General features: G+C 42.4%; 8 protein-coding genes across 20 annotated transcripts; 4 read left to right on the forward strand and 4 right to left on the reverse strand.

Annotated features, from left to right (window-relative positions):
• Positions 1-637: 637 nt before the first annotated feature.
• LOC108610788 (uncharacterized) lies at positions 638-2001 on the reverse strand. 3 transcript variants are annotated; one of them, XM_089464810.1, is made up of 2 exons: positions 1205-2001; positions 638-1094 (listed from the first exon to the last, which is right to left on the reverse strand). In XM_089464810.1, exon 1 carries the CDS (start codon positions 1735-1737, stop codon positions 1219-1221), a length of 519 nt encoding a protein of 172 aa, XP_089320936.1. In that variant the 5' UTR covers positions 1738-2001; the 3' UTR covers positions 638-1094; positions 1205-1218. The 3 variants fall into 3 exon arrangements, with proteins under 3 accessions (XP_089320936.1, XP_017858572.1, XP_089320937.1); XM_018003083.2 differs by having other exon boundaries at positions 638-1098; XM_089464811.1 differs by lacking the exon at positions 638-1094 and adding an exon at positions 1135-1151.
• Positions 2002-2987: 986 nt separating this feature from the next.
• Positions 2988-5814, reverse strand: Rrp1 (Recombination repair protein 1). Of its 2 annotated transcripts, none has more exons than XM_018003072.2 (4): positions 5671-5814; positions 4596-5599; positions 4191-4534; positions 2988-4118 (listed from the first exon to the last, which is right to left on the reverse strand). In XM_018003072.2, exons 2-4 carry the CDS (start codon positions 5566-5568, stop codon positions 3459-3461), a joined length of 1977 nt encoding a protein of 658 aa, XP_017858561.1. In that variant the 5' UTR covers positions 5569-5599; positions 5671-5814; the 3' UTR covers positions 2988-3458. The 2 variants fall into 2 exon arrangements, with proteins under 2 accessions (XP_017858561.1, XP_017858563.1); XM_018003074.2 differs by having other exon boundaries at positions 4191-4378; positions 4454-4534; positions 4596-5774.
• Positions 5815-5839: 25 nt separating this feature from the next.
• gammaTub23C (gamma-Tubulin at 23C) lies at positions 5840-8047 on the forward strand. Of its 4 annotated transcripts, none has more exons than XM_089464802.1 (5): positions 5840-5976; positions 6106-6283; positions 6355-6557; positions 6614-7222; positions 7280-8047. In XM_089464802.1, exons 2-5 carry the CDS (start codon positions 6235-6237, stop codon positions 7883-7885), a joined length of 1467 nt encoding a protein of 488 aa, XP_089320928.1. In that variant the 5' UTR covers positions 5840-5976; positions 6106-6234; the 3' UTR covers positions 7886-8047. The 4 variants fall into 4 exon arrangements, with proteins under 4 accessions (XP_089320928.1, XP_017858567.1, XP_017858566.1 ...); XM_089464803.1 differs by lacking the exon at positions 5840-5976 and adding an exon at positions 6021-6037; XM_018003078.2 differs by lacking the exon at positions 5840-5976 and having other exon boundaries at positions 5995-6283; positions 6614-7216.
• A 16-nt stretch (positions 8048-8063) lies between these two features.
• LOC108610786 (uncharacterized) lies at positions 8064-10001 on the forward strand. 5 transcript variants are annotated; one of them, XM_089464808.1, is made up of 3 exons: positions 8064-8200; positions 8653-8981; positions 9079-10001. In XM_089464808.1, the coding sequence occupies exons 2-3, from the start codon at positions 8678-8680 to the stop codon at positions 9822-9824; spliced, it is 1050 nt and encodes a 349-aa protein (XP_089320934.1). In that variant the 5' UTR covers positions 8064-8200; positions 8653-8677; the 3' UTR covers positions 9825-10001. The 5 variants fall into 5 exon arrangements, with proteins under 5 accessions (XP_089320934.1, XP_089320933.1, XP_089320931.1 ...); XM_089464807.1 differs by lacking the exon at positions 8064-8200 and adding an exon at positions 8341-8363; XM_089464805.1 differs by lacking the exon at positions 8064-8200 and adding an exon at positions 8379-8537.
• Positions 10002-10205: 204 nt separating this feature from the next.
• LOC108610783 (patatin-like phospholipase domain-containing protein 2) lies at positions 10206-12799 on the forward strand. Of its 2 annotated transcripts, none has more exons than XM_018003076.2 (4): positions 10206-11236; positions 11320-11672; positions 11734-12005; positions 12098-12231. In XM_018003076.2, exons 1-4 carry the CDS (start codon positions 10394-10396, stop codon positions 12142-12144), a joined length of 1515 nt encoding a protein of 504 aa, XP_017858565.1. In that variant the 5' UTR covers positions 10206-10393; the 3' UTR covers positions 12145-12231. The 2 variants fall into 2 exon arrangements, with proteins under 2 accessions (XP_017858565.1, XP_017858564.1); XM_018003075.2 differs by lacking the exon at positions 12098-12231 and adding an exon at positions 12305-12799 and having other exon boundaries at positions 10207-11236.
• Positions 12800-13338: 539 nt separating this feature from the next.
• Chd1 (chromodomain-helicase-DNA-binding protein 1) lies at positions 13339-22405 on the reverse strand. 2 transcript variants are annotated; one of them, XM_018003069.2, is made up of 7 exons: positions 22184-22405; positions 19821-20432; positions 19633-19748; positions 19080-19262; positions 14458-19017; positions 14267-14395; positions 13339-14090 (listed from the first exon to the last, which is right to left on the reverse strand). In XM_018003069.2, the coding sequence occupies exons 1-7, from the start codon at positions 22190-22192 to the stop codon at positions 13904-13906; spliced, it is 5796 nt and encodes a 1931-aa protein (XP_017858558.2). In that variant the 5' UTR covers positions 22193-22405; the 3' UTR covers positions 13339-13903. The 2 variants fall into 2 exon arrangements, with proteins under 2 accessions (XP_017858558.2, XP_089320924.1); XM_089464798.1 differs by having other exon boundaries at positions 22058-22188.
• A 66-nt stretch (positions 22406-22471) lies between these two features.
• Bem46 (abhydrolase domain containing 13-like protein Bem46) lies at positions 22472-24473 on the forward strand. The gene is made up of 5 exons (XM_018003081.2): positions 22472-22796; positions 22862-23103; positions 23166-23507; positions 23587-23765; positions 23956-24473. Exons 1-5 carry the CDS (start codon positions 22658-22660, stop codon positions 24074-24076), a joined length of 1023 nt encoding a protein of 340 aa, XP_017858570.1. The 5' UTR covers positions 22472-22657; the 3' UTR covers positions 24077-24473.
• okr (DNA repair and recombination protein RAD54-like okr) lies at positions 24125-27310 on the reverse strand. The gene is made up of 6 exons (XM_018003071.2): positions 27151-27310; positions 25785-27081; positions 25571-25724; positions 25105-25510; positions 24872-25035; positions 24125-24798 (listed from the first exon to the last, which is right to left on the reverse strand). Exons 1-6 carry the CDS (start codon positions 27151-27153, stop codon positions 24468-24470), a joined length of 2355 nt encoding a protein of 784 aa, XP_017858560.1. The 5' UTR covers positions 27154-27310; the 3' UTR covers positions 24125-24467.
• Positions 27311-27333: the final 23 nt, after the last annotated feature.

A 27333-nucleotide genomic window follows, 5' to 3' on the forward strand; every position in this document is an offset into this window, starting at 1 on the left:
TTTATATAAATTAACATATTTTATTTAAATAATTAAAATAAAATAATGTTCTTCTGCTGTAGCGCACATTCTCCATTCCAGTTGGCCGAAGCTTTCTTCCGTGCTTTATTATTAAAGTTAATTTTACTTGCTCTCTATTTAGTTGTTTTGGTTTTTGTTATTGTAATATAAAATATTATGAATGAGATCATTTTGATTTGATAAGCGGCCGAGTGACCAGAGCGACGGTTCCACTTTTTTAAGCATGAAAACAAGCGCGACAAACGCACATTAAAATGTTTTATTGCACAAACAACTATATACCTGGTATGTGTATGTATATATATAATCATATATAGATGTATAGGAACATATAGCATGAGCGCTTGTACTAGGCTAATTTGTTTTCTTTTTTTATTTAGTTGTATTTAATGGTGAATTTTACTTTCATTGCGATTAACATCATTTATCGCGCTTTGACAAATAAAACCAACAAGTAAAAGTGTTTTTGTGTGGGAGTACACGACTAGCAGATACCCTTGACGACACATAGACGCACATACAGTCACATAGATATCCACATGTACACGCAGCATACGGCTGCAATGTCTCTGATATAGATATGTTTATTATTATTATTTATATAATAATTATTATTGTAGATAAAATTTCAGCACTATACATATATTAAATTTTGTTTAAAGTCTTCAAGTTAAAATATACATTTTTATAAATATTATAAGTATTATATGTATGTATGTATATATAATGTATGTATGTATATATTAAAATTTACGACACACATAACAAACCTATATACATTCATACATATATACATGCATATATAGATATGCCCATCATGTATGTATATATGTATGCATCTATATATGTCTATAATAGGCATAAATATGTACGTACGTGCATACAGTTATTTACATATAAGTACGTCAAATATATATACATACATATATACATGCATAGATAGACATATGTACAGCCAGACTAATCTCCAAACATGCTATGATCGGCTCATTTGATGATGGTGACTCATGATGATATATGACCATAAAATTTTGTATATAAGATCGACCCCATCCTCTACTGGATACGCCATACTTTCTGGCCAAATCAACACACCCCGAGTTCCAGGAAATAAAGAGGATGAACATTATCTGGTTAATACTTTACTACGGACATATTGTGATTTCTATAATACTTAGCCTACATAGTGTACATCACTCAGTTTGTTTCATCGCTGCTGTCTAGCAATTGTTCGTCCTCTTTGAAGTCCTTGTCCTGGGCCGGTCCGCTGCCGCTACCGCCTCCCAGCTGGGCTAGAGCGCTGCGCACCGCATTCTCATAGTAATCGCAGCGAGCGGACAGATTGGAGCTGTCGCTGATGCTGGACACGATGCTGGATAGACTGGCACTCGACTCACTGGCATTGTTCTCCATGGAGGTGCTGCTCTGTGCATCCGACAATTGACGCCGACGCTGACTCTGCTGCTGCTGCTGCTGCTGCAGCGCATCGTACACATAGTTGTACTCGTAGGCGCCCTCCGGCCGGGCATGCAGCGGTATGGGGAAATTGTGGAGCACCTCACGGAACACCTCATATCGATCGCGCAACTCGGCGTCCACCTCCTCGTCGCGCCGCTCCTCGGCCTGCATCGAGTGCAACACGGAATACATAAACACACGATTGGCGATGTGACAGTCGGGCAAGAGGCTGCCCTCCACTCCCTGATTGGGGCACATGCCGCTCACCGGACGCAGCCCAGACACCACAATACAAGTATAATATCCAATGCAATGCAATACAATGCGATACAATGAATTTTTAACGGACAGCTTGCTAGCGTTTTTCACAGTTAGATTTTATTCGACTTTGTCTTTTTGAGCGAAAACAAAAACTTTAATTTAAAAACGAGCGCTTAATTTTTCATATATATTTATTTACTAAATCAACACAAAATAAACTGGGGCAGTTGAGTGTGGAAGCATTACATAATTATATTAATTTCTAAAGCATAGAACAATGCCAACTAAACGATCGAATAACACACACAATAAACAACAACCAGAAGCAAACAAACATTTAACACGGCTAATTAAGGCGGAAGTCATATTTGTATTGTACCCTTAACTATTATAGTATAGCATAAATTGTTGTTATTTGATAAATATAATAAAAACATAAACAAATATCAATTAAATTCAATTAAATCAAATGATGCCTTTGTAACCATTTCTATAGAAAGAAGTAAGAGTGCTGCTTACGTATACTCCTCGGTCTATCTTGGCTGAAATCGGATTCTCTGTGTAAGATGTTCTCTTAAATATTATAAAATCTCCAAATATCTTCGAGCCACTTTAAATTTAAAATTTCCTATATTTATCTTCTTAATACAGTTTATTACTATTCATTTATTGCAAACTATGGTAAATTTGTATTACAAATAGTCAATATACTGTTTTGATTATCTAAAAACTTTTACTCTCAGATCTCTGATCGAGTGCGCGCCGAATGCATTTTAAATAAAATAACAGAGAAGTGACGTCTTAACAGAATTACCACTTTACAAAAAAGGTAACCAGAAGCCGTCTTTGCGTGAGCAACTTAGTCTCTGAAGAGATGTCCAACGGGCCTTCTTAAATTATTAAGGGCTCTTGTACTCTCTCAACGAAACTATACGATACTGCAGTGCACGATTGATACATACTGTTAGTTAACATTAAAAGCAAGGAGCCTGTGCTTTCCCTAACATACCCAGTCTCTTAACAGTGCATAATAAGGTGCAATGTTGCGAAATGTCCCACAAGACACAAATTTCCCCTTTACTCTTTCTTAATGCTCTCATGTACATGTATATTGAGTGTCGATTGAGTGAGTGTCCTTTTCACTGGTAAATGCGTATGTATTCACAAGCAATACTGCTGGCACATCGAAGTGTCCATTTTTATCATATACATACATGCATATGTATTTCATGGTATGATTACAAATGTATGAATGCAAACACTACATACATATATGTATGCATATATTTTTTTATTTTTTGCCATTTCTCTAATGCTATTAAAAAAAAGTACCGTTAACAGTTAAATGATATCTCTGTTGATATGATGGCTCATAATTGTGCCTAAACTGCCATAAAATTGTCGAAAATAACTAAATTATACAGCGTGTCGGCATTTTTGAGTACTTAAATTTATTATACTTTAAACTTTATTTGAAATACAGAATGTAAAATGGTTGTGTGTATGAACATATATAATATTAATATCGAATTGAAATGAATTAATTATAACAACGAAAAAAACAGAGAGTAAGTGAAAAATTAATGCAAATAAAAATGCAGCTCAAAAATAACTACTAGAAAACAATTTCGAAAACAAAACAGTAATTTTTAACTGAAAAACCGAAAGAAAAAAAATAAATATGTGTATATGCATGAAATTATGCATGTTGTGTGGGCTTAAACATTTAGAAAGACTGTAATAGGGCAATGATCGCTGCCCATGCATTGGCTGCGCATCACATTGTCCACGACGCGTGAAACAAAGCGCTCGGAGACGATGCAATAATCCAAACGCCAGCCGACGTTACGGGCACGCGCATTGGACATATAGGTCCAGAAGGTGTAGGCACCAGTATGCTTGGGGTACAGGTGCCTGAAGGTGTCTACATAGCCAAGGGCCAGCAATTCAGACATCTTTTCGCGCTCCTCCTTGGTGAAGCCGGCGTTTCGTGTATTTGTCTTTGGATTAGCCAAATCGATCTCGGTGTGCGAAACATTCATATCGCCACAAATGACAACTGGTTTGAGGGCATCCAATTTCTGGACATATGCCTGAAATAGTTGCTCCCAGCGCATACGCATTTCCAGGTTAACCAGCTTACGTCCCGAGTTTGGCACATAGACATTGATCAAATAAAATTTCTCATATTCGGCGGTGATCATGCGACCCACATCGTCGAATTCCTTGTTGCCAATGCCGTACTCCACATTAATGGGCATTATTTTGCTGTAGATGGCGACGCCTGCATACCCACCTGGCATGCACAGCCAATACGGATGGTAGCCGGGCAGTCGCTCCATCTCCTCCGGTAGCTGATCATTAGCGCATTTTGTTTCCTAAGAGTGAAAACATTTGGCATATTGAATACTTGGTTGGCTTTTTTTTTAAATATTTATAGTACTGCATACCTGCAAGCAGAATATATCCGGCTGCTCAAACTCCACAAATCGTAATCCATCTTTCTTTAACCAGGCACGCAGACCAGCCACATTCCAGCTAGAGATTTTCAAATTGAATGCCTGATCCGTTGGCGATGTGAAATGACTTTTATCATAGGCCTCCACCTTTAGGGTTGGTTGCTTTTTGGCCTTGGACGCTGGAAGACAAAAGTTGAGCACATTTTGCAAACTTTTCAATACTGCAGTGCCACAGCCGGGCTCCGTCAACGTACTTCTTGAGCCATCACCTTCATCGACTGCAATGGAGTCAGCGTCCTCCTCGGCAACAGCAGCAGCTCGCTTGCGGCCGCGTGCTGTGGAGTCGAAATTAATGAAGAAGTTTAATCATTATAATCTGACAACCCGACTGCTTACCTGGCTTGCTCTCTGGCACATTCTCTTCTTCATCTAGTTTGCCGTTGACTTTCTTTAGACCACGCTTCTTAGTAGCTGCTGGCGCTTCAACACTGGCCACCTCCTGCTGTGGCTCATCAGCTGCTGCCTTCTTGCCGCGTTTCTTTGCAGGAGCCTCAACATTTTCATTATTGACCTTTGCTGATTTGACGCGTTTCTTGCTTGTGACCTGCGCTTCAGGTTCTGGTTCGTCGTCATCTGCTTCTACCAGCTCGGAAATTTCACTATCTGCCAAACGCTTTGTACCACGCACACGTTTAGCCGTTGTTGTTGCTGCTGCTACTACATCAATAGTTGTATCAACTTTTTTTGCCTTTCCCTTGGTGGCAATGTCAGTTAAAATCTTCTTAGCACGTCCCTTAGCTGGTTCCGGTTGCTTGTCTGCTTCAGCTGCACCGCTCTCCTTTTTCTCTGCCTCCCTTTTGCGACCGCGCGCTTTCGGCTCCTCCTCCTTGATCGCCAGCTCAATAGAAGCGGCCGTTTCGTTTAGGGGTGTTTTCAATTTCTTAGCCCGTCCCTTGCTTACTTCAGGCTCTTCGGCCGCTGGTGTTTTTTCTTTTTTCGCGCGCGGCTTTGTGGCTTTAGCTTTAGTCTTGGCCGCATCACTTACCTCTGTAGGCAATTTCTTAGCGCGTCCTTTTGGTTTGGGTGGCTCTGGATCCTCGACCACAGCAGCCTCCGCTTTTTCAGCTGGCTTCTTTCGGGCTCTGACTGCAGACTTCTTTACAACAACCTCCTTTTCCTCCCGTGCATCGTTCACATCGCCATCGGTCGTTTCATTTGCTGTTTTCTTGCCGCGCGCTTTGCTTTTAGCTGGTTGTTTAGTAACAGTGTCAATAATTGCGACCCCCTCCTCAGATGTTCCATCATTGCCATTTGTTGCTGACAAGTCTGATGCAGGCTGCTGTTTTGTTGCAGTTTTCGAGCGAGGCATGATAGTGCTGTTTTGTCTTCTTTACACACAGCTAGAGAAATTGCGTAGCTAAGAAATTGGATCGCAAAATCTATAGAAGCGTTGTTTTCGCTTTTTGCTTACTTTTAAAATGTGGGCAATACAAAAACAACTACCGACCATGAACTCTGCGCGGGCAATGGCAATGCCATCCCAAGCCGGTATAATATTTTGCCCGCGTGAAGCTGACAGTAAAATCATCGCTATTATCGATAGCACAAGCTATCAAAGCAAACAATTATTTCCCCGAAAAGGTATATGAATTATAAACACAAATTTAATTGTTCTATAGACTTTTGTTTTTACTGAGTTTTTTTTTGTTAATTTATTTTGGAGCTTTAAAGTTTAAATTTACTATATATCGATAACCCAAAACCAAACATTACGCAGGTCACAGTAACTGCACAATAGCTTTACTCAATATCGATTGTGTTATCGATTGTTTTTTTCTGTACTACCCGCTGCATCTTTTATTTAAGTTTTTTCCTATTAACAATTTGTTTTGTTAACAATTTACAGTGTTTTCAGTGTGATGTGCATGTAAATTTAACTGGGATAATAAATATTAAACGACAAAACGCACAAGTAGCTCAGATTTTTTGCAAAGACCCGCATCAGCAGGCATCATCGAAGCAGCATCTCGTAAAAATGCCAAGTGAAATAATTACGCTCCAGCTGGGGCAATGTGGAAATCAAAGTGAGTCCAATTTATGCCATTTGTTGAATATTTATAAATTCGTTCTGTATTTTACTTGAACGATATTTTAGTTGGCTTTGAGTTTTGGAAACGACTCTGCTTGGAACATGGAATCTCGCCTAGTGGGGTACTTGAAGAATTTGCCACCGATGGCATGGACAGGAAGGATGTGTTCTTCTATCAAGCGGATGATGATCACTATATACCGAGAGCCGTACTGCTTGACTTGGAGCCGCGCGTTATTAACACCATCATGACTTCTGCTTATTCCAAAGTAAGTAATGAGTAGAACCTTAAATTACTGAATTATTAAAACCTTATTTTTATTAGCTTTACAATCCAGAGAATGTTTACTTGTCGAAGCATGGTGGTGGCGCAGGCAATAATTGGGCATCTGGCTACAGCCAAGGCGATAAATTACAGGAGGAAATATTTGATATAATCGATCGCGAAGCTGATGGAAGTGATTCGCTTGAAGGCTTTGTGCTATGCCATTCGATTGCAGGAGGCACTGGTTCGGGCATGGGCTCATTTCTGATGGAACGCTTAGCGGATCGTTATCCCAAGAAACTTATCCAAACGTACAGCGTGTTTCCCAATCAAGACGAAATAAGCGATGTTGTAGTACAACCCTACAACTCAATGCTAACGCTACGACGTCTAACAACCGCTGCGGACAGTGTCGTTGTCCTGGATAATACGGCCTTAAATCGTATTGCTTGCGATCGATTGCATATACAGAATCCAACCTTTACGCAGATCAATACGCTAGTCTCCACCATAATGAGTGTTAGCACAACAACGCTACGCTATCCATCGTATATGAATAACAATCTCATTGGCCTAACGGCCCCCTTGATACCAACACCTCAGTTGCACTTCCTCATGACGGGCTACACACCGCTGACCAGCGACGCTAATCTTAGCAGTCAAGTAAATGTACTGCAATACTGCGCTTATTTTAAACCCGATTTAATGAATGCAACTTTTTTTTAGCATAATCCGTTGTCCTCGCACCAGCCTGTCAACGTGCGGAAGACAACTGTGTTGGATGTGATGCGGCGTCTGTTGCAGCCAAAGAACATGATGGTTTCGACTGGCCCCGACAAAACCAATCATCACTGTTATATCTCGATACTGAACATCATACAGGGCGAGGTGGATCCCACGCAAGTGCACAAATCATTGCAGCGTATACGGGAGCGCAAGTTGGCGCAGTTTATTCCATGGGGACCCACCTCAATACAGGTGGCATTGTCTCGCTCTTCGCCGTATGTACAAAGCAACCATCGTGTCTCGGGCTTGATGTTGGCCAATCACACGAGCATTTGCTCTTTATTTGAGCGCACTCTTAATCAATATGACAAGCTGCGGAAACGTGGCGCTTTTCTGGATCAATTTCGACGCGAGGATATCTTTAAGGATGATTTAACTGAATTGGACGAGTCCCGTGAGATTGTTGACGGCCTCGTACAGGAATATGAGGCGGCTACACGCATGGACTATTTGCAGTTTTCAACAACTCGGCGTGCTGACAGACTGGATGGGGTAGGGGATGCGAAATCCGAAGATACCAAGTCGTTAAACAGTGGTGATCTTTAGCCATATATTCTCCTTGTGCCGTTCACGTGCCATGATCAAAAAACGAAGTATTTTGCACCTACTCGAATATCCACTTCAATGTAATGTGTCATTATAAATTCTTAACACGAATGGATTTCAAATCCTTCAAGTATTTATATATTATAAATTGTTTGACTTTTCTTGTTTTAGTGTATTACTGTTTGTGAGTACACTGTTTAAAAAGTCAAAGATTGCACAATGATTTTTTTTCTTAATTACAATGTTTAAAAAGAAGATACTCTAATAAAGTTATTGTTAGGTGATTTCATTAAGCCTAATACAAGTTAACAAGAGGTGATTAATTTAGATGAAGGGCGACGCAGCTGTGAAATATTGATTATCTCATTTTTCACAATGATAACTCATATTTTGAAATATAAATAACGAGCTCTAACTTTGAAATTTTATAAAGTTCCGCTTGCCATCAAACCGTTTTCTTTTTTAATTAATTGGTGTGGTGAGTTGGAGTTTTGCGACTATCGAGTCTTTATAAATTGTGGTGGTTGGTCGATATTTCACAGTGCTTATATTTTGTTCGTGGGTGGATGGTTGCTCTTCATTTATATTTGCAATTGTTTAAAATAATTGTAAATGTTCAACGTTTTTAAAAAATTTCTATCATAAAGCCACGGTATAACTAAAGTGAATTTAATATTAAATTTAACTACGTTAAAATGTTAAAACAAATTTGGGAATCTCCTAATGCTTCGCAATAATTTGTTGTTATTATTACAATTTTTTCTAAGGGTCCTTCATTTACCTACGATTTCAATGGCGCCAAATATTGCTGTGGACAACCATCGTGAGCCGAGGGAGCCAATCTCGACATTCGCAGTGTTGGACTTGGAAACGTCGAATTTGCCTGAACATAGGAATAATCGTGTTAGCATCACGGAATTGTGCATCTACGCCTTTGATGCTGCTATTTTATTGAATAATACGCGCTCAAGTGACTCCAACCCAGCAGATGAACCGGTAATCAATGTACTGCCCTCGGCACCAAGAGTGATGCACAAGTTGAATCTACTATTCCAACCGTCAATGCTTGTGCTTCCGGAAGCAGAAATTATTACAGGTCAGCAGCATAAATGACTCATGCGGGAAATTCAAGTGACTGATAGTTTATTTATTTATTTATTATTTTCTTTGTGCCAATTTATCATTTTTTTCAGGCTTAAGCAACTACCTTTTGGAGCGGGAGTCAAAGCTGAATGAGAATGCAGGCGAACTTATTAAGAGGTTCCTGGAGCATCTGCCCCCTCCCGTATGTCTAGTTGCGCATAATGGCTGGCCATTTGATTTCCCCATTATTAAGCAGGCGCTTGGGAAGGTGAATATCAGTTTGCCAGCCTCAACACTTTGCGTTGATTCACTGAGCGCTTTCATGGCTATTGACGATAAGCGAAATGATAAGCCAGTTGTTGTTGTTGAGGAGAGTACTTTGCCAATTGAAACTAGAGGCGAGCTCGTTGATGCTGCTGACAATTCAACTGAGATAGCTGTTACCCCAAAGGAAATCAACTGGCAGGCACTAAACGAAAGCACGCCCAAGCGCCAAATTCTGAACCGTCAAGCTGCAGCACTTAAACGCCAGCACATGGACGTCGACGGCACGGAATTTCCAGCCATCAAGCGGTCATCCAACGATATAAAAGCACGACGTCAACTTTTTACTGGACTCAAAAGTTCCACCACAAAACGTTATCCACCCTGCGGTGTCTATGGTTTATCAAAAATGTATAGCCGTATATTCGAGCGACCGGCTGTCAATGCCCATGAAGCGGAGGCGGATGTCAGCATGCTCACTAAGCTCATTCAACACTACGGCGTAGATTTTCTTGCTTTTGCCGAGGAGCAATCCATTCCATTCGCAGATGTTGTGCCACTTGGTGGCAAGGCCCCAAATTCCACTAAATAATTAATTTTAAATTTTACAACGTAATACGTATGCATGCGTGCATGCATGCACGTGCATGCACGATAATCTTAATTTTAAGGAAAATTGTCTAATTGTTCAATTTTAATTGTTCTATTTTAAAATGCAATATATTTTTATATTCAATTTTTTTATTTTTGATAAATAATGCAAATCTGATCTGTGTTGCTTTCTTTGGGTGCGAAAAACATAAATGGGAATGTCAAGGCAGAAGTAACGCGAAATAAAATTGAACCAATTAACGCATATTTGAAAGTTTAGTATTTATTGCTCAGCTAAAAAAGTAATATATGCTCATAATCTATCGATACTTGTTGACTTGATATTTTGTACAGTCACAGGTATTTGAATATATCGATAGCACTCGTAAAACTGCCACAAATCAGCTGTTCCCAAACAAAGAATCAGAACAATTTACGTTGCGAAAAAACAGTATATATATTAGCGAGCAAAGATCAACATACAAGTGGAAGTAGCAAAAAAAAAAAGAAAGTTTAATATATCGACAGTTATTAGCGCACTGAACAAAAAAAAGAGAAAGAAAGTGAATTATGAATTTATCTTTCGCTGGTTGCGGTTTTCTGGGCATTTATCATGTCGGTGTGGCCGTGTGTTTTAAGAACTATGCGCCACATTTGCTGTTGGAGAAAATTGGAGGTGCATCTGCAGGCTCCCTGGCGGCATGTTGTCTGCTTTGCGATTTGCCCCTTGGCAGCATGACATCTGATTTTTTTCGAGTAGTGAACGAGGCTCGTCGTCACTCGCTTGGCCCCTTCAGTCCCTCGTTCAACATACAGACGTGTTTGCTCGAGGGTCTGCAGAAACACCTGCCCGAGGATGCACATTTGCGAGTGAATGGGCGGTTACATATTTCACTGACTAGCGTCTATGATGGCCAAAATGTTATAATTTCACAGTTCGAATCTCGCGAGGAGGTGCTGCAGGCCCTGCTCTGCGCATGTTTTATTCCAGGCTTCTCTGGCATTTTGCCTCCGAAATTTCGCGGTGTGCGCTATATGGACGGTGCCTTTTCAAACAACTTGCCCATTCTTGATGAGAACACCATTACAGTCAGCCCCTTCTGCGGCGAGAGCGACATTTGTCCACGGGACCAAAGCTCCCAGCTGTTTCACTTTAACTGGGCAAACACTAGCATTGAAATCTCCCGACAAAATGTCAATCGATTTGTTCGCATTCTGTTTCCCCCCCGCCCCGAGTTCCTATCGAAATTTTGCCAGCAAGGATTCGACGATGCCCTTCAGTTTCTTCACCGCAACAATCTAATCAACTGCAGACGCTGTATTGCTGTTCAATCGACTTTTGTTGTCTCCGAAACAGTTGCTCAGCCCCCAGAGTTCGACCCAGAGTGCCATGAATGCAAAAAGCATAGAAAAGTAAGTAGCAATGCAATTGTTTATATATATATACTCTGCTTAATAATTAATATGATTTACTTATTGAATGTAATGCTATGCAGGACGCTTTGACATCAAACATGCCGCAAACTGTGCTGGACGTAATACAGGACTACATTGAGCAGGCAAACAAAGGATTGGCCAACTGGATCTTTAGGCATCGCGGCCTCAAGCTACTCTCGCTGCCAGCCACAGTGCCAATGGACTTTTTGCTGGCCACCGTATATAAAATCTCCAGTCTGACCCCGAAGCTAACTAAACAAATGCGACAAGTGGTTTCCCAGTTGCACAATGCAATTCAAACGCGCCTCTTTAGTAAATTCACGCTCTACGACACGCCACACTTTGATGCAACTGGATTGTTGCACTCAAGTCGCTTGTACGGACCGCGCGTCTCAATATTGGTCGATGAATGGTCTGTAGAATAGTGGATATTTCCGAGTTAATTGGCGTAAACTTTAGCTTTATATTTACAGCGGCGCCACCCCACTGAATGTCGATGTTGATAACTTTGAACATGTTCTTAAGATGAGCACGCATAATGATGCCCTCTACGCCTACTACTACACTGATAATAGCACCAATCACGTAAAAGTGACTGAAATATTTGACTTTGATGAAATGACGGAGCACGGTCAGCTGGCTACAGATTTGCAGCTCTACGAAGGCTCCGTCGAGGATCATCCAAATCCACGTCAGTCACACTCACATAATGCAGTTGTCAGCGAATGGAATGGTGTTGAATCCGGTTAGTATAGCACACGATCCTATTGGGTCACTAGCACGTCGACAATTCACCTCATCAGGATCCGTCCCCATTTACCCAAACATTTCTTACAGTGCAAATAATGCCCACAACACCCGTATTACACGATGTTGCATTTTAGTCATTCGAACACGCATTCACACACACACACCCACGTATTGGCTATAAAACATACAAAAGCTAAATTAAATGTTCATATCATTATCAGGTACATTTCATATATACTATTTAAGGTGCACTCATACTTTGAGCTTTTAATTAATTTCATATTTACTTCACAGACTTCTTCATAGACGCTCAAACGCCCAATACGACAGAAGAGCCCGAATCGCCGTACTTCCACGCGCTAAATATCGAAAACGATTCGGAAGAGACAAATGCTTCTTTGGCTAATCAGCATGCGGCTCAATCATCCATAAATAACACCGATTTATGTATAGAAATCGAATGAGCTCTCCTCACATGACAATCGAAACACGAATTTATAACGAATATAACGATTCCAAAGCGGCTCCTAGCAAAGCGAAGAGCCTTATTTAGCTTTCCGTTAGCTTTTAATACTTATATTATTGTAGTACGAAAGCGTATGTTTCTATGTATGTAATTATGTAATTTGTTTTACATATGCTCTTTGCTTCATCTAGTTTTCTTTGGGTTGCAGTTAGAGCACGTTATTAAACATTGTTTTATCCTTGGCTGTTTATTCGTATTTCAAATGGCTTGAGAACATCTATGTTTAATGTCTTCAATAATAAAAATGTACATCATTTAATCTAGTCATTCGTTTTTTATTTGCCCTAAATGAAGGCTGTGTAACGAACAGAAACAAATAAATTTATAAATCTGCTAAGCAGATTTCCCTCTTCACTTTCATGTCAGACGTCAGATAAGAAATCAGAAGATAGAAAGGAAAGGATACCTATAGAAATATGAAGATCTTCGTTCGAGGAATAATGGACCTGTATTTTAACTAAGATGAAAAATTAGCCAACAAAAACCACTTAACACTTTTGTTTAGACAATAGATATCAGATTAAATTTGGCAGATTAATTGTTGATTTAATTATACAAGTCGGTGCACAATATTTCTCACCCTCATTGTCCAATCGCATTCAATTATCGCAAATCTTTTCTTTTATAATTTAATGATATAGATCTGTTTAGACTTCGGATACAACATGCGTTCTATACTTATTTAAATAGACTAATATTAACTACAATACATACATACACCGTCTCCAATCTCGGAATCTATATATATACATATATATGGCTTATAAAAAGGCCTTTGAGACAAAACTGAAGTGCTGTCGTGTTATTTTATATTTAACATTATCGCTTTATTCATTGTTGTGTTTATAAATATAGTGAGAATTTGTTGTTATATTCAAAGCTTTCAAAGGACTTATGAAGTGGCATTTGCCGTAATTAACTGTACAGTATAAAAAGGGTTTAATGAAGAAAACTTAAAGCCTACGCTTTATACAAGGGAAATTGTAAAATTATCTTACATAATTTGCCCGAAACGCCGCCGTTTACTCAATATGCGGTCAATATATAATTTAAATTTACAGTAAAATTTATAAATAGCTGCTATATATAATTATTACTTGTACATATGCTTAGCTATGTATGGTACCTAATCTGTATCATGCGCATTCTTATTTTGCTTGTGTGAGTGTGTGTACATGTGTGCGTGTATGAGCAGGTGTTTTTGTGTATGTAGGTGTGTGTGTGTGTGTGTGATTGCTGCTGCTCATGGTTTGTGTCAAGATCGTTACGGGAAAGACTTAACAATTAGCCGCGCCCGACACAGACACCACAGCCAAGCTTAAAACTAACCTAAATGTATATACAATTGTATTGGCGGCATTCGCTCCTCACGTCTGCGTGCGCCGGTCGTATTCGCTGCGTCTGTAATCAGCAGGGTATTCGCGCGGCATGACTGGGTAGCCGCGTTCACTCCGATAGCCTGGCGGCGGTGGTGGCAAAGCCATGCCATTCGGCAGGTAGTAATTAGACGGCAGGTAATGGCCCGAGTAGGCATGAGACACTGCGGACGGGTATCTGCGGGAAATAAAGCAAAGAATTGGTTAATCAAGCGATCTATTGACCTACATTTAGTTACTACTAGCTCTATCTTAACATACGATAACATAAGATCAAAATCGTGTTATATAGTACTAAAGCTTATCTATTTGATAGATTCATGTTTCCCCAGTTTGTTAGCTCTTGAGATTTACCTGCGTTTGTCTGGTCTTCGCTCGCGATCACGCTCACGATGATCTCGATGATAACCGCTGCCGGCAGCACCACTGCCTCCTCGTGGATATAAAGAATCATATCGCTCGCGCTTATAGTCAAAATTGTAACTGCAATTAAAATGAAATTAATAAAACAAATCTCAATGGCTATATTTGTGCCTACGACATACCGGTCCCGTGGATGCCAACGATCCATTTCAGAAGCATAGCCAGATGGCGCAGGCGACGGCTCGAAGCGCCGACTACTGCCGCCAATTGCTGACGGTGAGTTGAGACCAGAACGACGTGTGCTACTCCCGTCATAGCCACTTGGTGGCCCACCGCCGGCACCTCCGTAGTACTCATCGCCTCTGTGATGCTTCTTGCGCTGGTCTTCGTGGCTGCCATGTCGCGAGGATGCCGCTGTATCCATATTAAGGCGTTTGAAAGACATCGACTTCAGGTTGTCGCTGATTCCAGAGTTATTTACAGCCATGCCGCTGGCCTCCGCATCGTTCTCATCACGTTTTCGCTTCAGTGGCGATTCGTTGGTAAAGCGGCGTGTAGATTTCTCATCGGTCGGCGTACCCGAATAGCGTCCCTGACGCTCCTTGTCCTTATCCTTCTTTTTCTTCTTCCCACTCTTATCACGCTCTTTCTCCTTGTCTGCAACGTCGCCATTTTCAGCTCGCGAGCGTTTCGACTTTCCACCATCATCGGCTGCTGCATTTGCAGGTTCATCCTTCTGCGTTTGCTGCTTAAGGGCATGCTTGTAGATCTTAAACAGTCGCTTGGCATCCAGCTCCGTGAACTTGGACACAAAATACCAAAGATTGCTGCGCCACTCCTTCTTCTCAGTCTCGCCATAGGGCTGCAGGCAAACGTCAATTTGTCGCCCGATCTGCAGTAGACAGTCACGCGTGTGCTGCAACTGATCCTGGTCGGACAGACTGAGATCGGGCTGATCTAGAGCTTTGAGCGCTTTCTTCACCGGTCGCATCTTCTCCTTGCATTCGTTGAAAATGCTCGGATCCAAATCACCGAGCACTTCCAGTGCACGTGGCTCATTGTTGGCCGTAAAGTGCATAGGTTTATTGCCATTGTTGTCAGAGGCGCTTGACTTCTTGCTCCGAGTCTTTGACTTTTTCTTTTTCTGTGAACTACCTTGTTCTGTCGCTGATGCGGCTGCAGTGATTGGCGAGGCGACAGAGTTGCTGCCATCCACTGTCTGCCGTAAGCTACTGTCGCCCGCCAGCGAGGAGCTACCTTCCTCAGCAGCTCCATCCTTTCGCTCTGGCGTACTGGCTGCCACAGTGCTTGAATTGAGATTAGTTTTTAGTTTACGCGGCCGGCGCTGTCGCCGCTTTTCGCCTTTCGTCAGCTCAACATTCTTCTTGATAATCTTGAGCAGGTACTCCGCCCTGGATTGCAAGTGCTTGGCTTGGGGCTTGCGTGTGTCGTTAAGTAGTATTTTCTCGCTCAGCTTGAGCGTTGGATCCAGCTTCATTTGCTCCCAGGAACCAATGCCATACTGATAAATGCCGCGCAGCAAATGGGTGTCCTCCTCGACACCCCACTCCACATCGAAATTGGCTGAGCGTGTCTTGATGTTGAACACCCACTGCTGCCGCTCGACTGCCGAGCTGGGCATGAGCTCGTTTAGTGGATGTAGCTCTTCTTCACAGGCCAGCAGCGTTTTGGCATTGAACGACACCCCGCCCAGTTTGACCGAGTAAGTGGCGCGGGTGCGTCGCTGTTTGCTGCCCTGCTGCTCGTCTTCTTTCACAGTCTTGTTTTCTTCCTCCTTGTGCTCGTCCAGGAACTGCACGCAGCGCTGATGGAGCATCTCACCAACTCGCTTTAGCTCCGCTAATGGCTTCTCCTGCAACTCCGCATCGCATGCAATCGCCTCTAGACGCTGCAACGGCGCTGGAAACTTTTTATAGCTGCGTATGAAACGTCGCAGCTCTGCGTCGGTGAAGCCATTGATTTTCTCCTTCATAGCAGGTCGTCCGCGTTTGCGCTGCCTGCCGCCTCCATCCTCGCCCCCAGCTCCGCTGGCATCAGAGCCCATTTCATAATCGGAATCACCGGAATCGTCGCCCTGCTTGGAACGTTGCCCGCTCTTGGGTGCCCCTCGCTTGCCGGAATCATTTTTATTTGCGGCAGCCGTTTTGCGTCGCGGCGGCAAGTACAAGTCCTCCATTTCCTTAGCACGCTCCTGATCCTCAATGACTTTTCGGAAACCTTCGGGTATAATGTCGTCCCAATCCTTGCTGTCATCCTCATCGTCAGCCCCTTGCAGGTCCTTACTCGTCGACTCACTGGGTTCGTCCTCCTGGAACGCAGCTATGCTGGCCACCTTGAAAGCTGAAAGCAGATCATCGCCTGGCATTTCTGGATCTTCGTTCCGTGTCTCAGCGCGACGCAGAATTTCGTCAATATCGCACACAAGCTCCTCCTCATGCTCCTGCTCATCCTTGAATAGTTCCTCTGCGCCAAATTTAAGAATGGCCGACAAGTCATCTTTGTTAAAGGGATTTGAATTGGATGAGTGAGCGCTGCCACTTTTGTCTAGCACCGTTCGGCCTGTGGTGTCCATACGCTGGATCACCAAATGATCGAGCACCATCTTTTGCTTGGCGCGCTCTACAATCTGCTCCTCGACGGATCGCGCCGTGACAAGGCGATAAATATTGACCTGATTCTTTTGGCCGATGCGATGGGCACGGGCTTGCGCTTGCAAATCATTCTGCGGATTCCAATCAGAATCGAATATAATGACCGTATCGGCTGTGGCCAAATTAATGCCCAAGCCACCGGCACGTGTCGATAGCAAGAAGCAAAAGTCCTGACTACCCTCAGCATTAAAGTGATCCAATGCCTGCCGCCGCATTTCACCCTTGATGCTGCCATCCAAGCGCTGAAACGAGAAATGTCGCTTCTGGAGATAATCAGCGAGCACATCTAACATGCGAACCATCTGCGAAAATATTAGCACACGATGACCCGTTTCCTTTAGCCGGCAAAGAAGTTTATCCAACAGCACTAGCTTGCCGGAGCCTTTCAGCAGCACCTGGAGCGCTTCGTCCTGCTGCAAGCCAAAAAGCTCAAATTCTGATGGACGTATAAGTGCGGCATGATTGCAGCACTTCTTCAGTTCAATGACAATGTTAAGGAAGGTCGAGGTGGAGCCACGTTTACCCTTGCGAAGCGCATCAAAATTTTTGGTAAGTATCCATTTGTAGTACTGCTTCTGCAGTGATGTCATCTCCACACGAAGTATTTGCTCCACTTTGGCGGGCAGCGACTTCTCCACATCTTTCTTGACACGTCGCAGTATATATGGCTCGAGCTGTTGATGTAGGCGCGTGTAGCCCTTGTCCTCGGCATTGCCATGCTGCAGCTCAAAGTTTTCCCATGTATCGAATTTCTCAGGCATTATAAAGTGAAGCAGAGCCCAGAGCTCTTTCAGTGAGTTCTGCAATGGCGTGCCCGTAATGAGCAGTCGATGATTTGTGTCGAATTCCTTGAGCGATTTGTACAGCAGAGAGTCGTCATTTTTTAGCCGATGCGCCTCATCCACCAGCAATGCCGCCCACTGAAGGGTGCCCAGAAACTGTTTGTCCTTAAGCACAATCTCATAGGTCGTTAATATGCAATTGAATTTCAGTCTTTTGGAGCCTTCAAACTGCCACTCGTATTGCTGTATTAGCTCGCGTGACTTAACGTCACCCAGATATGTAACTACATTCATATCGGGCGCCCATAAATCGAATTCCCGCTGCCAGGCGGTCATTGTACTGAGCGGCACTACACATAAAAACGGTCCATACAGATGATGAATCTTGAAGAGTGAATAGAGAAAACATATTGTTTGGATGGTCTTTCCCAGACCCATCTCATCGGCCAGTATAACGGAGTTCTCCTTGCACCAGGAATGCAGCAGCCAGTTCAGTCCATCCATTTGATAGTCACGGAGTGTTAGTCCCTCTACCAGAAAATCAGGCTGTGACCTGATGCGCGAGAACTTGGGACGATATTTGATCACACGGCAGTGACGAGATGGCGTCCACTTGGAGTTTTCTCGCTCGGTGAATTGTTCAACGCATCGTTGCCATTTCCTAATCACCAAGGTTGCATCCTCCCAAGTGGACTCCGAATAAGGCAACGATTGCCATTTGCACAGAAACTCCTCACTGCCATCTTCGGGCTTTGTGCCACGTGCTATTATTCGATCCACATTGTTATAGGACTTAAGCAGATCATGCTGCAGCTCCTGTTGGCATTCAAAGTAATCGATATCTTCAGGGCCCGCATAGCGCCGCCAGCAGGCTGTGTCCTGCTCCTTCTTTATGAAGTTGTCCAGCTTTTTCATGCCCTTCGCCTTCATTTCGCGCAGCGTCGTTTCCGACTCCCAGGTATTGTGTATGTAGCTCCAGCCCTTCCACTTGATCAGGTATTGCACCTCCAACGGCTCTGACGAGTCCTCAAAACCCGCATTCGGATCACATCCATTCTCCTCAATGGCATAAATTGTCGTTTGATTTCCGGTACAGCCTTTCTTGCCATCACGCTTCGCAAGTATTCGCTCAATAGTTTCGCACTTCTCCTCTTCCTCAGCGGCGGCCGCATTAGCCGCCGCTTGACTTTCATCGTACTCGAATTCCAGCAAGTCCTCCGAGTCGGTGGCCTCGTCCTCAGATGCCTCTTTGTAACTCACAGCAGCAGCGGTGCGACGAGTTGCGCACCTGTTATTATTGAGATATGATTGAGTTTCATTAAATCTTATGATATATTTACATTGACATACCTCTTGCTTGCATCATCATCGTCGCTATCCTCAGAACTAAAGGATTTAACGCGACGTCGCGCCTGCTGAGGTTGTGACTGTTTGTTGCCGCCGGAACGCGCATTGCATTTGCGTTTCTGTGTTGCAAAAGGTGCCTCATCGCTCTCTGCGTCGTTGCTCCCGTCGCTCTCGTCGGAGTCCCAACTGTGTATGAATAGATGCTTAAATGGTTTCGCTCAAGAATTCTAAAATAATACGATTGCACTGCCTTTTGTTTGATCTATATATCGAAAAGCAATTTTTTGTACGGCATCCCCTTTAGCAAATCCTAAAAAATGTTCTTTGAGAACATTTCATAGTTAGTTTTATCTTAAAAAAAAAATAGTAATACAAAACTTAATACTGTACGTTTCCTTAGCATCTTATGATCTAATAATTCACTAAAAAATCCAATTAAATATAATAGTAAGACGTAATAGAGGATTTTTTTTATATATATTCATAATCTAACTAAATGTACTAAATTGGCAAACATTTGAATGCAATCAATCTAATTCTAATTTATTGAACTTACGTTTGGGTTTTCTTCTTCTTTTTGGCAGGTCTCTTTGATTTTTCTGCAGCGGATGGCGCGGCTTTGCGCGGCTGTCGCGTAGAGCGCTTAGGTCTGTAATCTTCCTCCTCATCCTCCTATTGGGTTGTTTAAAGTAGTTGAGCTAACATGTTGGAGAGGCACTAAATCATGAAAGAGGTTTAACTTACGCTGCTGCTACTGCTGCTGGAGGATGTGGGCGAGGCATTGGCGGAGCTATCACTGGCATCATCTTCATCGGCGCTGGCTTCGCTGACGGCCTGTGATTTTTGTGTCTTGTCTTCTTCACCATCTTCTTCTCCATCATCATCATCGTCGTCGTCTTCATCGTCATCATCCTCTTCGCCAGCCTTGGCAAGGGTTGCTGCAGAGGTGCCCGAGGAGCTGCTGCTACTACTCGTATGCAACTTGCTGCTGTTGTTGTTGTTGCTGTTGTTGTTACTGTTTGTTCTGTCCGGCTCGCCGCCAGCCTCTGCATCTGAGTCAGAGTCACTGGCACTGGAACCACTGCTGGAACTGTCATCCTCATTCCCATCCGTAAAGCCATTCGTTTTGGTATCTGCTTGAGCGGCCACTGCTGTTGGTGGAAAACCTGCCACCGCCGTTTTGGCAACCGTTGGCTCCTGCGAACTGCGTCCATCGCTGGAGTTACCTGAGGAACTGTCTGAATCAGAGTCGGAGCCCGAGGATCCACTCCCACTACCGCTGCCACTGCCACTGGCCTCTTCTCTTGTGTCATCTTGTTCGTCTGAGCCTATACTATGCGACGATTCATTGAGTGCCTGTGCAAGAATAGGAAAGAAGATTATGGTGAATCGCATTCGAAATATGGACATTCATTTCGAGAAATTCATGAGTTGAATATTTGTTTGATGCGTTTAACGGAATACCTTGAAAATCGAATGCCAATTGATTTACACTTCTCTTATCCTTTACCCAATTATAAAAACTAAAACATTTCAAGTCATTCAAATTGAAGAATTTAGGATTATGTAAAAGTTTTATGCGCCACTTATAATTCTTATAGATCAATAAACATATAGCTTTATACATTCAGACATAGCTTAATATATTTATATTCTTAAGAATATGAAGCATTTCTGACATTATCCCGGAGTATTTCCGTATTGATCAGCTTAACGTAACCAGAAAACCAACTGCTTCTAATTTAGTTTAATATTCCCACAACCTCTCTGTAAACCTGGGTTTATATTCAGCATCCTCTTAGCACATAATAATATCAGGCAATAGGTTGACTGAACCTAATCCCCTCCAGCTATTTGGCTGCATATCCTCTGAATATATTAAGTAAGCAACTAATCTTTCCTAAACATGCGATTTGTGATTTAATAATGCTACTGCATCAGTCGCAAGTGGCTGTGGTACAATATAACAGCTAAGATCAGACAAGAGCTGAAAAAACAGCCTGAATCCTGGCCAGACATTAGTAAATCCTTATATTACCGAAAAACTTCACAATACATACAAAATGTGAGAAACTCAGCAATTGCCACAGCATAAGATGTCGCCAATGTAATTGAAATGCCTTGCAGTTAAAGAATAACATATGTACATTCCAATTTAATGGCTAATCCTCTCCAGAAATCCACATAATAGTATTAATGGACGTTTTTTCATATAAATGCCAGCACTTGTTGACTTCAACACGTTGTCTGATCCGGGTACGCAGACATACTATTAAGAAATGGAAGGATAACACTTTATACGCGATCCTGGAGAGAAAAGCCGGTAAATACATCAAAAATACGCGAATTCCATGACACTGACGAGATTTTTATGGTCTAAGTTCACAACATTGTTGCTCAAATTAAGAGAAATCGGATAAAAATGATTGAAAATATATTTTAATACAAGAATTTAGTTAAATCAAGACTAGTTCTGTGCAAGATTGATTTTGGCGGGCTGATATTCCACGAGAATTGGCCAGAAATTCAGTGTTTGGAGCACGAGGAAAACTTTGCACCTGACAAAATGTGGTTACGTAATCGATGAAAATTTTCAATTTCTACTCGAATTGGTCGAAAATAATGCAATATATGCATTTTTGTATGCGGCATTCAACGAAAACAAACTGAAATGCCTAATTTCAATCGAAATTTGCGAAAATGGGTACCCAATGGATTTTCAGAAAATTAACACTGGCTGCCACGTTGAATCCTCTGGAATCGGTTGACGTCGTGAAAACAGTGAAACACCATTGAATATACAATATTTAAGCACTTTTTTGTTTGAAAGCCGTAATAGCTGGCACCCCAAGTGCCGTACGTGTGACGGAGTCTCAAACGGGGGGACACCTCTTGGGTTAGTCTCCGTGACTGGCACATGCCACACCCACAAAATCAACGTAGAAATTCAATATAGCACAATTTTTTAGAATAATACTCACACGACGACTCGAACTCAACTGATTGAGATAGCCTTGTTTCGAGTGATAGTAAAATTTCATAGTTTTCTTGTTATTTTTTTCTCTTACACGACGTTCACTGTCACAGCTTTTTCAAGGCCTACTTACCTGGCTCATTATATTTTCGTGGTAGCACACAGAGTTGCCTTATAGCGCTCATTAAACATGCAATACACTATTTAACGGTTTTGATAAATGTTTGTTTTGGTTTGAAAGTGAGACACTTGTTTTTAAATGCAGTTTTCAACTACACAAAAGATGTTCACGTCGCCTTGGTCTATTGCTGTAAAAAATACGCCATTTTGTTTTAAGTAGGGCTGCACTGAAAGTGAAAATTATCGAGTCAACCAGGGCTGCAAATAGCGATAAGTTCATCGTCGCTACACACCTGTTTCCGACTGCATCCAGCTGATTTTTAGTCTGTAAGAGTTCAATATTAAGTTGGCAGTTCCGCAACAACTGCTCTAACTACGTCGACGCTTTTAGATTCTAGCTATTTTCTAAAATATACAATGCTCGTGCATTAAAAACTGAAAGAATTTCAGCATGTAGCACTCGTGTATACCTACGGACGTGTACAAAATGAAAGAAGTGGGCATAGCGCTGCCCAAATCGCGGGGTATAGGAGTAGGCATTGTAGGCGCTTTTCTTCTATTCTTCGTTTTCTATTACTTTTATGGGGGTTACATGACGCTTACGCTCTTTGCAGCTATTTTACTACGTATGTAAACGGAAATATATCTGTATAGTTCCAATAGTTATTTTTATTTATTTATTTATTTGCAGTTATCTTTTACCATGCACAAGACCTTCTCTTGTATCATCCGGACTTGCCAACAAACTCCCGCATTTACATACCCATCCCCACAATGCACAACCTGCCGCATCTTACCGTTAGCATAAAGACGCCTGATGGAGTTACACTGCATGCCTTCTGGATAAGTCAACCCGAGGAACGCTGCAAATCTGTGCCCACACTACTCTACTTCCATGGCAATGCGGGCAATATGGGACATCGAATGCAGAATGTAATGAGGGACTATAACCAAAAATTCTTAACCAGCTTAATTTAATTTGTTCCTTTCGTAAGGTGTGGGGCATTTATCATCATCTGCACTGCAACGTCTTGATGGTCGAGTATCGCGGTTATGGTCTATCGACTGGCGTGCCTTCCGAACGTGGTCTGGTAACAGATGCACGAGCCGCAATTGATTATTTGCACACGCGCCATGACTTGGATCATTCGCAGCTTATACTGTTTGGTCGCTCGCTGGGCGGCGCCGTCGTAATCGATGTAGCTGCCGACGCTGTCTATGGCCAAAAGTTAATGTGCGCCATTGTAGAAAACACATTTACTAGTATACGCGATATGGCAGTCGAGCTGGTGCATCCATCTGTGAAATACATACCAAATCTATTGTATAAAAATAAGGTAATTTTAATTCATATTTCTTTCTCGAGTGTTTGTTGTATCATTGCATTCATTGTACACTTCCGTTTTTCTTTCGCAGTATCATTCAATTAACAAGATAAGCAAGTGCTCGGTGCCTTTTCTATTTATATCGGGCCTTGCAGATAACCTAGTGCCACCGCGCATGATGCGTGCCTTGTATACCAAATGCGGTAGCGAACAGAAACGTATGATTGAATTTCCGGGGGGCTCACACAACGACACCTGGATAGTCGATGGGTAAGCTTTAACAATCATTTATCAGCAGATAAGTTTCTGAGTCGTTCAAGCAACAAAACGGCGATCTTATAAATGTTTATCTTATGGAGAGATCGTTGTCCTTGTCCTAGATATCTCAGTTACTAATGCTCCTCTAAATGATAATTGCTTCCAATCAGAAATATTTTAATTAAAACTCATTATTTTTCAGTTACTACCAAAGCATTGGAAACTTCTTGGTCGACTTGCTGCAGCAGCCTTCTCCATTGCAAAAGCCACCGGAGAAGAGCAATGTCTGGGTCGAACTGGAGCATAAGATTATCGACGTTTAACTCCCCCATATTTGATAGGTATACACATACAAACTTACACAAAAAGTGTTCTATTGACTGTGTTAACACTGCATTGGTTTATTACTGATGCACACATACATACATAGAGACAATTCATGTGTGTTCATGATAGTTGTTCAATATGTGTGTATGCAAGGTGTTTTTAAATCTGAATTCTGCACTAGGCTAAGACATTTTACGTGCTTATAGTTCTGTTAATGAAGCTGACAAGCATTGGGAACAGCTAGTTCCATATTTTAAATGTTAAACTACTTATGTATATTAGGTTAATTGTTAACAAGTAACAAATTAAATTAGTTTTTAGATTAGCCTAAAATCTAAATCAGGTTCCGCAAATGCAAAAACAATAAATTATTTGTAAATTCAACAACTAGAAGCCCAGGAATTTTTCCTCAGCGCTATTCTCCGGGTCAAAGTCTTCGTCATCGTCGTCGCACTTTGAAGTACGTTTAGGACTCTGCTGCTGTTGCTCTGATTCATCATCCTCGGTAATGCTGGCCGCTGGCTTGGATTCGGCCTGCGATCGATGATGGAACACAAATGAAACACATTTACTTGCTGTCCACGCCTGGGACAAAATGCTGTCCGGCAAGCCGCGATTGTTCGAGCAGTGGAACCACTGCGACAGATGTGAGGTGCAGTCTGTATTCTCTGCTGGTGGCTGTCTTTGCACGTCCTGAAAACAACGCTTGCACTTCAGCCTGAAAAGTGCAATATATATATATATATATACATATATCATTTTCATTTCTTAATAAATCACCAGGCACTCACTTATTGTGCGTATCGGATAACACGTTCGCCTCGAAGCTAAATAGATCCTTAAGATCATCGCGTGTGAAATGCTTTTCTGAAGACTCATTGTTGTCTATGATTGTGCTGGACAGCGACTTCTTGTGTGTCTGCCTCTGCAGGATTTTCTCCTCAATCGAACCGCTCTTAAATTAGAGTTTATTATATTATATTAAATATATTAAAAGAAATTGAAATGGCTTCGGCACACTTACTGCGACCAAGCGATAGATGTAGCAGGGCTTCTTCTGGCCATCGCGCCATACTCGAGCCATGGCCTGCTCATCGTTAGCCGGATTCCAGTCGGGATCAAACATGAATAAACGATTCGCGCCTATCAGATTCAAGCCGCAACCGCCGGCTTTACTGCTTAGCATAAAGAGAAAGCAGTCGGTACTGGGATCGTTGAATCTGTCCACAACCTTGGAACGCTTCTTAATGGTCATGGTGCCATCCAACCGAACATAAGTGTACTTTCGCTTGCGCGCCAGCTGCTCAAACAGATCCAGCGTTTGAGTATAATTCGAAATGAGCACCACTTTGTCATCGCTATTGGCTCGTATGGCGGCCAGCATAAAATCCAACAGCATAAACTTGCCGCTCAGTTCCGGGTTGACATCTCTACAAGTATATCCAGATGTTAGTATAAATATTTATAAAAGGAATAGTTGATGAACAAACTTCGGTTTGTAATTGGGCGGCAAAACATTCTGAGAGTTCTCGAAACCCTTTTCCTTTGCCACAATTTTCTCGTAGATCAAATCCGGATGATTACACAGCTTTTTCAACGTTGTTATGTCAGCCAATGCCGTCAGCGATGCCTTCTCATTGCAATCTAATTAAAATAAACATGTTTTAACAAAAATTGGCCCCATCTTACTGACTTTTTACCTACCTGCCAGACTGCGTCGCACCTGATCCGATTTGAGGAAATTGGTATAGATTTGCAATTGCACTGGTGTTAGCTTGACACACACGACCATTTCAAATTTGACCGGCAGATATTTGGTCAGGATTTGATTGGTACGCCGTATGATGCATTGATTGACCAATCCAATTAATTCTTGGGTCTTCTGCAAGGCTCGTTGACGTTCAGCATCCGTAGAATCAGCATTTTGACCGCGTAGAATTGAATTTTCAAAATTACGCTTAAAATCGGCGGCAGTGCCCAACATTTCCGGATTCACAAAGTTGACCAAACTGAAATACTCGGTCAGATCGTTTTGTATCGGCGTGCCGGAGAGTAAAACACGTCGTTTGGTCTTCAGTCCCATGAGAGCCTGATAAGTGAGATTATCGCTGTTCTTAAGCCGATGGCCTTCATCGCAGATGACCATGCCCACCTCCGTTTTGCAGAGTATATGTGCGTAGAGGCGGAATGTTTCGTAACTGATCAGCAGCACCGGAGTTCCACAGCGCGTAGCTGTATTCATGGCAAACTGTTCCAGAGCGCGTGTTGTGTCTTCCTTGGAGCCACCCTCCATAGCCAGGCAGTGCATGCGTCCATGTAGCCATTTAGTAAACTCCTTCTCCCAGTTTTTCACCAGTGATGATGGCGACACAACTATGGCCTTGGAGATCGTTGGCTTGCAATCCGGGCTTTGACGCAGCAGCGTCCACGTTAAGGTGACGCACTGCAAGGTCTTGCCTAGACCCATTTCATCAGCCATAATGCAGCCGTTGAAATTACCTCGTTTACCTTCCACACATTCATACATAAAGCGCACACCTTCACGCTGATGTGGACGCAGCACGTTGCTGAGGATTGGGTCAACTACAACATGTACCTGCACTTTGCTTGGATCCATTGACATGCGCTCGTGCTCGGTGTAGGCCGGCGGCACATATAAGACTAAAGCATTGCACGCCTGTGGATCGTGCAGGGCACGACGCACTATGGTCCGACGTACACCCAGTGTCCGATTTCCTCCATAATCTGGCACGTAGTTGGCAATGGGTACTTTGAATTTGCGCGCTAGCACCTTGGCAATGGCTTGCTCATACTCGCTATTCGCGGTGAAGCGTATCGGGAGCGGAAGCTCGACTCGATTGGTAGCATCGCGTAATGCGCTTTGGCGCTTTTGCAGCTCCTCTTGACACACGCGTTTATTTTTCTTTTTTAATGGAGGGGTGAAGGCGTCCTTTGATTTGATACGTACTCCCAGTCTTTGACTGGGTGCTAAACTGCGTCTCTATTCAGAAATGAGTACAAAATTATTTACATTTACTTGAATACAATTTCAGAAAATATACGCGCTTACCATTTTATATATTTTTAATTTAAAGGCGCGGAAAATCAGCTGTTGCCATGTTGTTTTACAGCACTGTCAATTTGAGCGGCGCTTGGGCACACTTTGAAGGCAACAATGGAATGACACTTTGATGTGTTATATTATATATTTATATGAGAAGCATCGATTTTACAAGCCCATCAATTTATATTT

Source organism: Drosophila arizonae, chromosome 3 (assembly GCF_054131065.1).
Source record: "Drosophila arizonae isolate 15081-1271.41 chromosome 3, UAZ_ARI_1.0, whole genome shotgun sequence".
Classification (NCBI taxonomy): domain Eukaryota; kingdom Metazoa; phylum Arthropoda; class Insecta; order Diptera; family Drosophilidae; genus Drosophila; species Drosophila arizonae.

Excerpts from the sequence above, each read along its gene's own strand:
- Rrp1 (XM_018003072.2), bottom strand. The coding sequence starts at position 5,568 with ATGCCTCGCTCGAAAACTGCAACAAAACAGCAGCCTGCATCAGACTTG. Across the intron at positions 4,535-4,595 it reads TGTGCCAGAGAGCAAGCCAG|CACGCGGCCGCAAGCGAGCT; the intron begins GTAAGCAGTCGG and ends TCGACTCCACAG. Across the intron at positions 4,119-4,190 it reads CGGATATATTCTGCTTGCAG|GAAACAAAATGCGCTAATGA; the intron begins GTATGCAGTACT and ends TTTCACTCTTAG.
- LOC108610786 (XM_018003080.2), top strand. The coding sequence starts at position 8,609 with ATGCTTCGCAATAATTTGTTGTTATTATTACAATTTTTTCTAAGGGTC. Across the intron at positions 8,982-9,078 it reads GGAAGCAGAAATTATTACAG|GCTTAAGCAACTACCTTTTG; the intron begins GTCAGCAGCATA and ends CATTTTTTTCAG.
- gammaTub23C (XM_089464802.1), top strand. The coding sequence starts at position 6,235 with ATGCCAAGTGAAATAATTACGCTCCAGCTGGGGCAATGTGGAAATCAA. Across the intron at positions 6,284-6,354 it reads GGGGCAATGTGGAAATCAAA|TTGGCTTTGAGTTTTGGAAA; the intron begins GTGAGTCCAATT and ends ACGATATTTTAG. Across the intron at positions 6,558-6,613 it reads TGACTTCTGCTTATTCCAAA|CTTTACAATCCAGAGAATGT; the intron begins GTAAGTAATGAG and ends TATTTTTATTAG.
- LOC108610783 (XM_018003075.2), top strand. The coding sequence starts at position 10,394 with ATGAATTTATCTTTCGCTGGTTGCGGTTTTCTGGGCATTTATCATGTC. Across the intron at positions 11,237-11,319 it reads AATGCAAAAAGCATAGAAAA|GACGCTTTGACATCAAACAT; the intron begins GTAAGTAGCAAT and ends AATGCTATGCAG. Across the intron at positions 12,006-12,304 it reads ATGGAATGGTGTTGAATCCG|ACTTCTTCATAGACGCTCAA; the intron begins GTTAGTATAGCA and ends TTTACTTCACAG.
- LOC108610788 (XM_089464810.1), bottom strand. The coding sequence starts at position 1,737 with ATGTGCCCCAATCAGGGAGTGGAGGGCAGCCTCTTGCCCGACTGTCAC.
- Bem46 (XM_018003081.2), top strand. The coding sequence starts at position 22,658 with ATGAAAGAAGTGGGCATAGCGCTGCCCAAATCGCGGGGTATAGGAGTA. Across the intron at positions 23,508-23,586 it reads ATCTATTGTATAAAAATAAG|TATCATTCAATTAACAAGAT; the intron begins GTAATTTTAATT and ends TTTCTTTCGCAG. Across the intron at positions 23,766-23,955 it reads GACACCTGGATAGTCGATGG|TTACTACCAAAGCATTGGAA; the intron begins GTAAGCTTTAAC and ends ATTATTTTTCAG.
- okr (XM_018003071.2), bottom strand. Across the intron at positions 25,725-25,784 it reads GGTGCGACGCAGTCTGGCAG|ATTGCAATGAGAAGGCATCG; the intron begins GTAGGTAAAAAG and ends TATTTTAATTAG. Across the intron at positions 25,511-25,570 it reads CCGCCCAATTACAAACCGAA|AGATGTCAACCCGGAACTGA; the intron begins GTTTGTTCATCA and ends ATATACTTGTAG.
- Chd1 (XM_089464798.1), bottom strand. The coding sequence starts at position 22,117 with ATGAAATTTTACTATCACTCGAAACAAGGCTATCTCAATCAGTTGAGT. Across the intron at positions 20,433-22,057 it reads AGTTGAGTTCGAGTCGTCGT|GCACTCAATGAATCGTCGCA; the intron begins GTGAGTATTATT and ends ATTCTTGCACAG. Across the intron at positions 19,749-19,820 it reads CCAGCAGCAGTAGCAGCAGC|GAGGATGAGGAGGAAGATTA; the intron begins GTAAGTTAAACC and ends ACAACCCAATAG.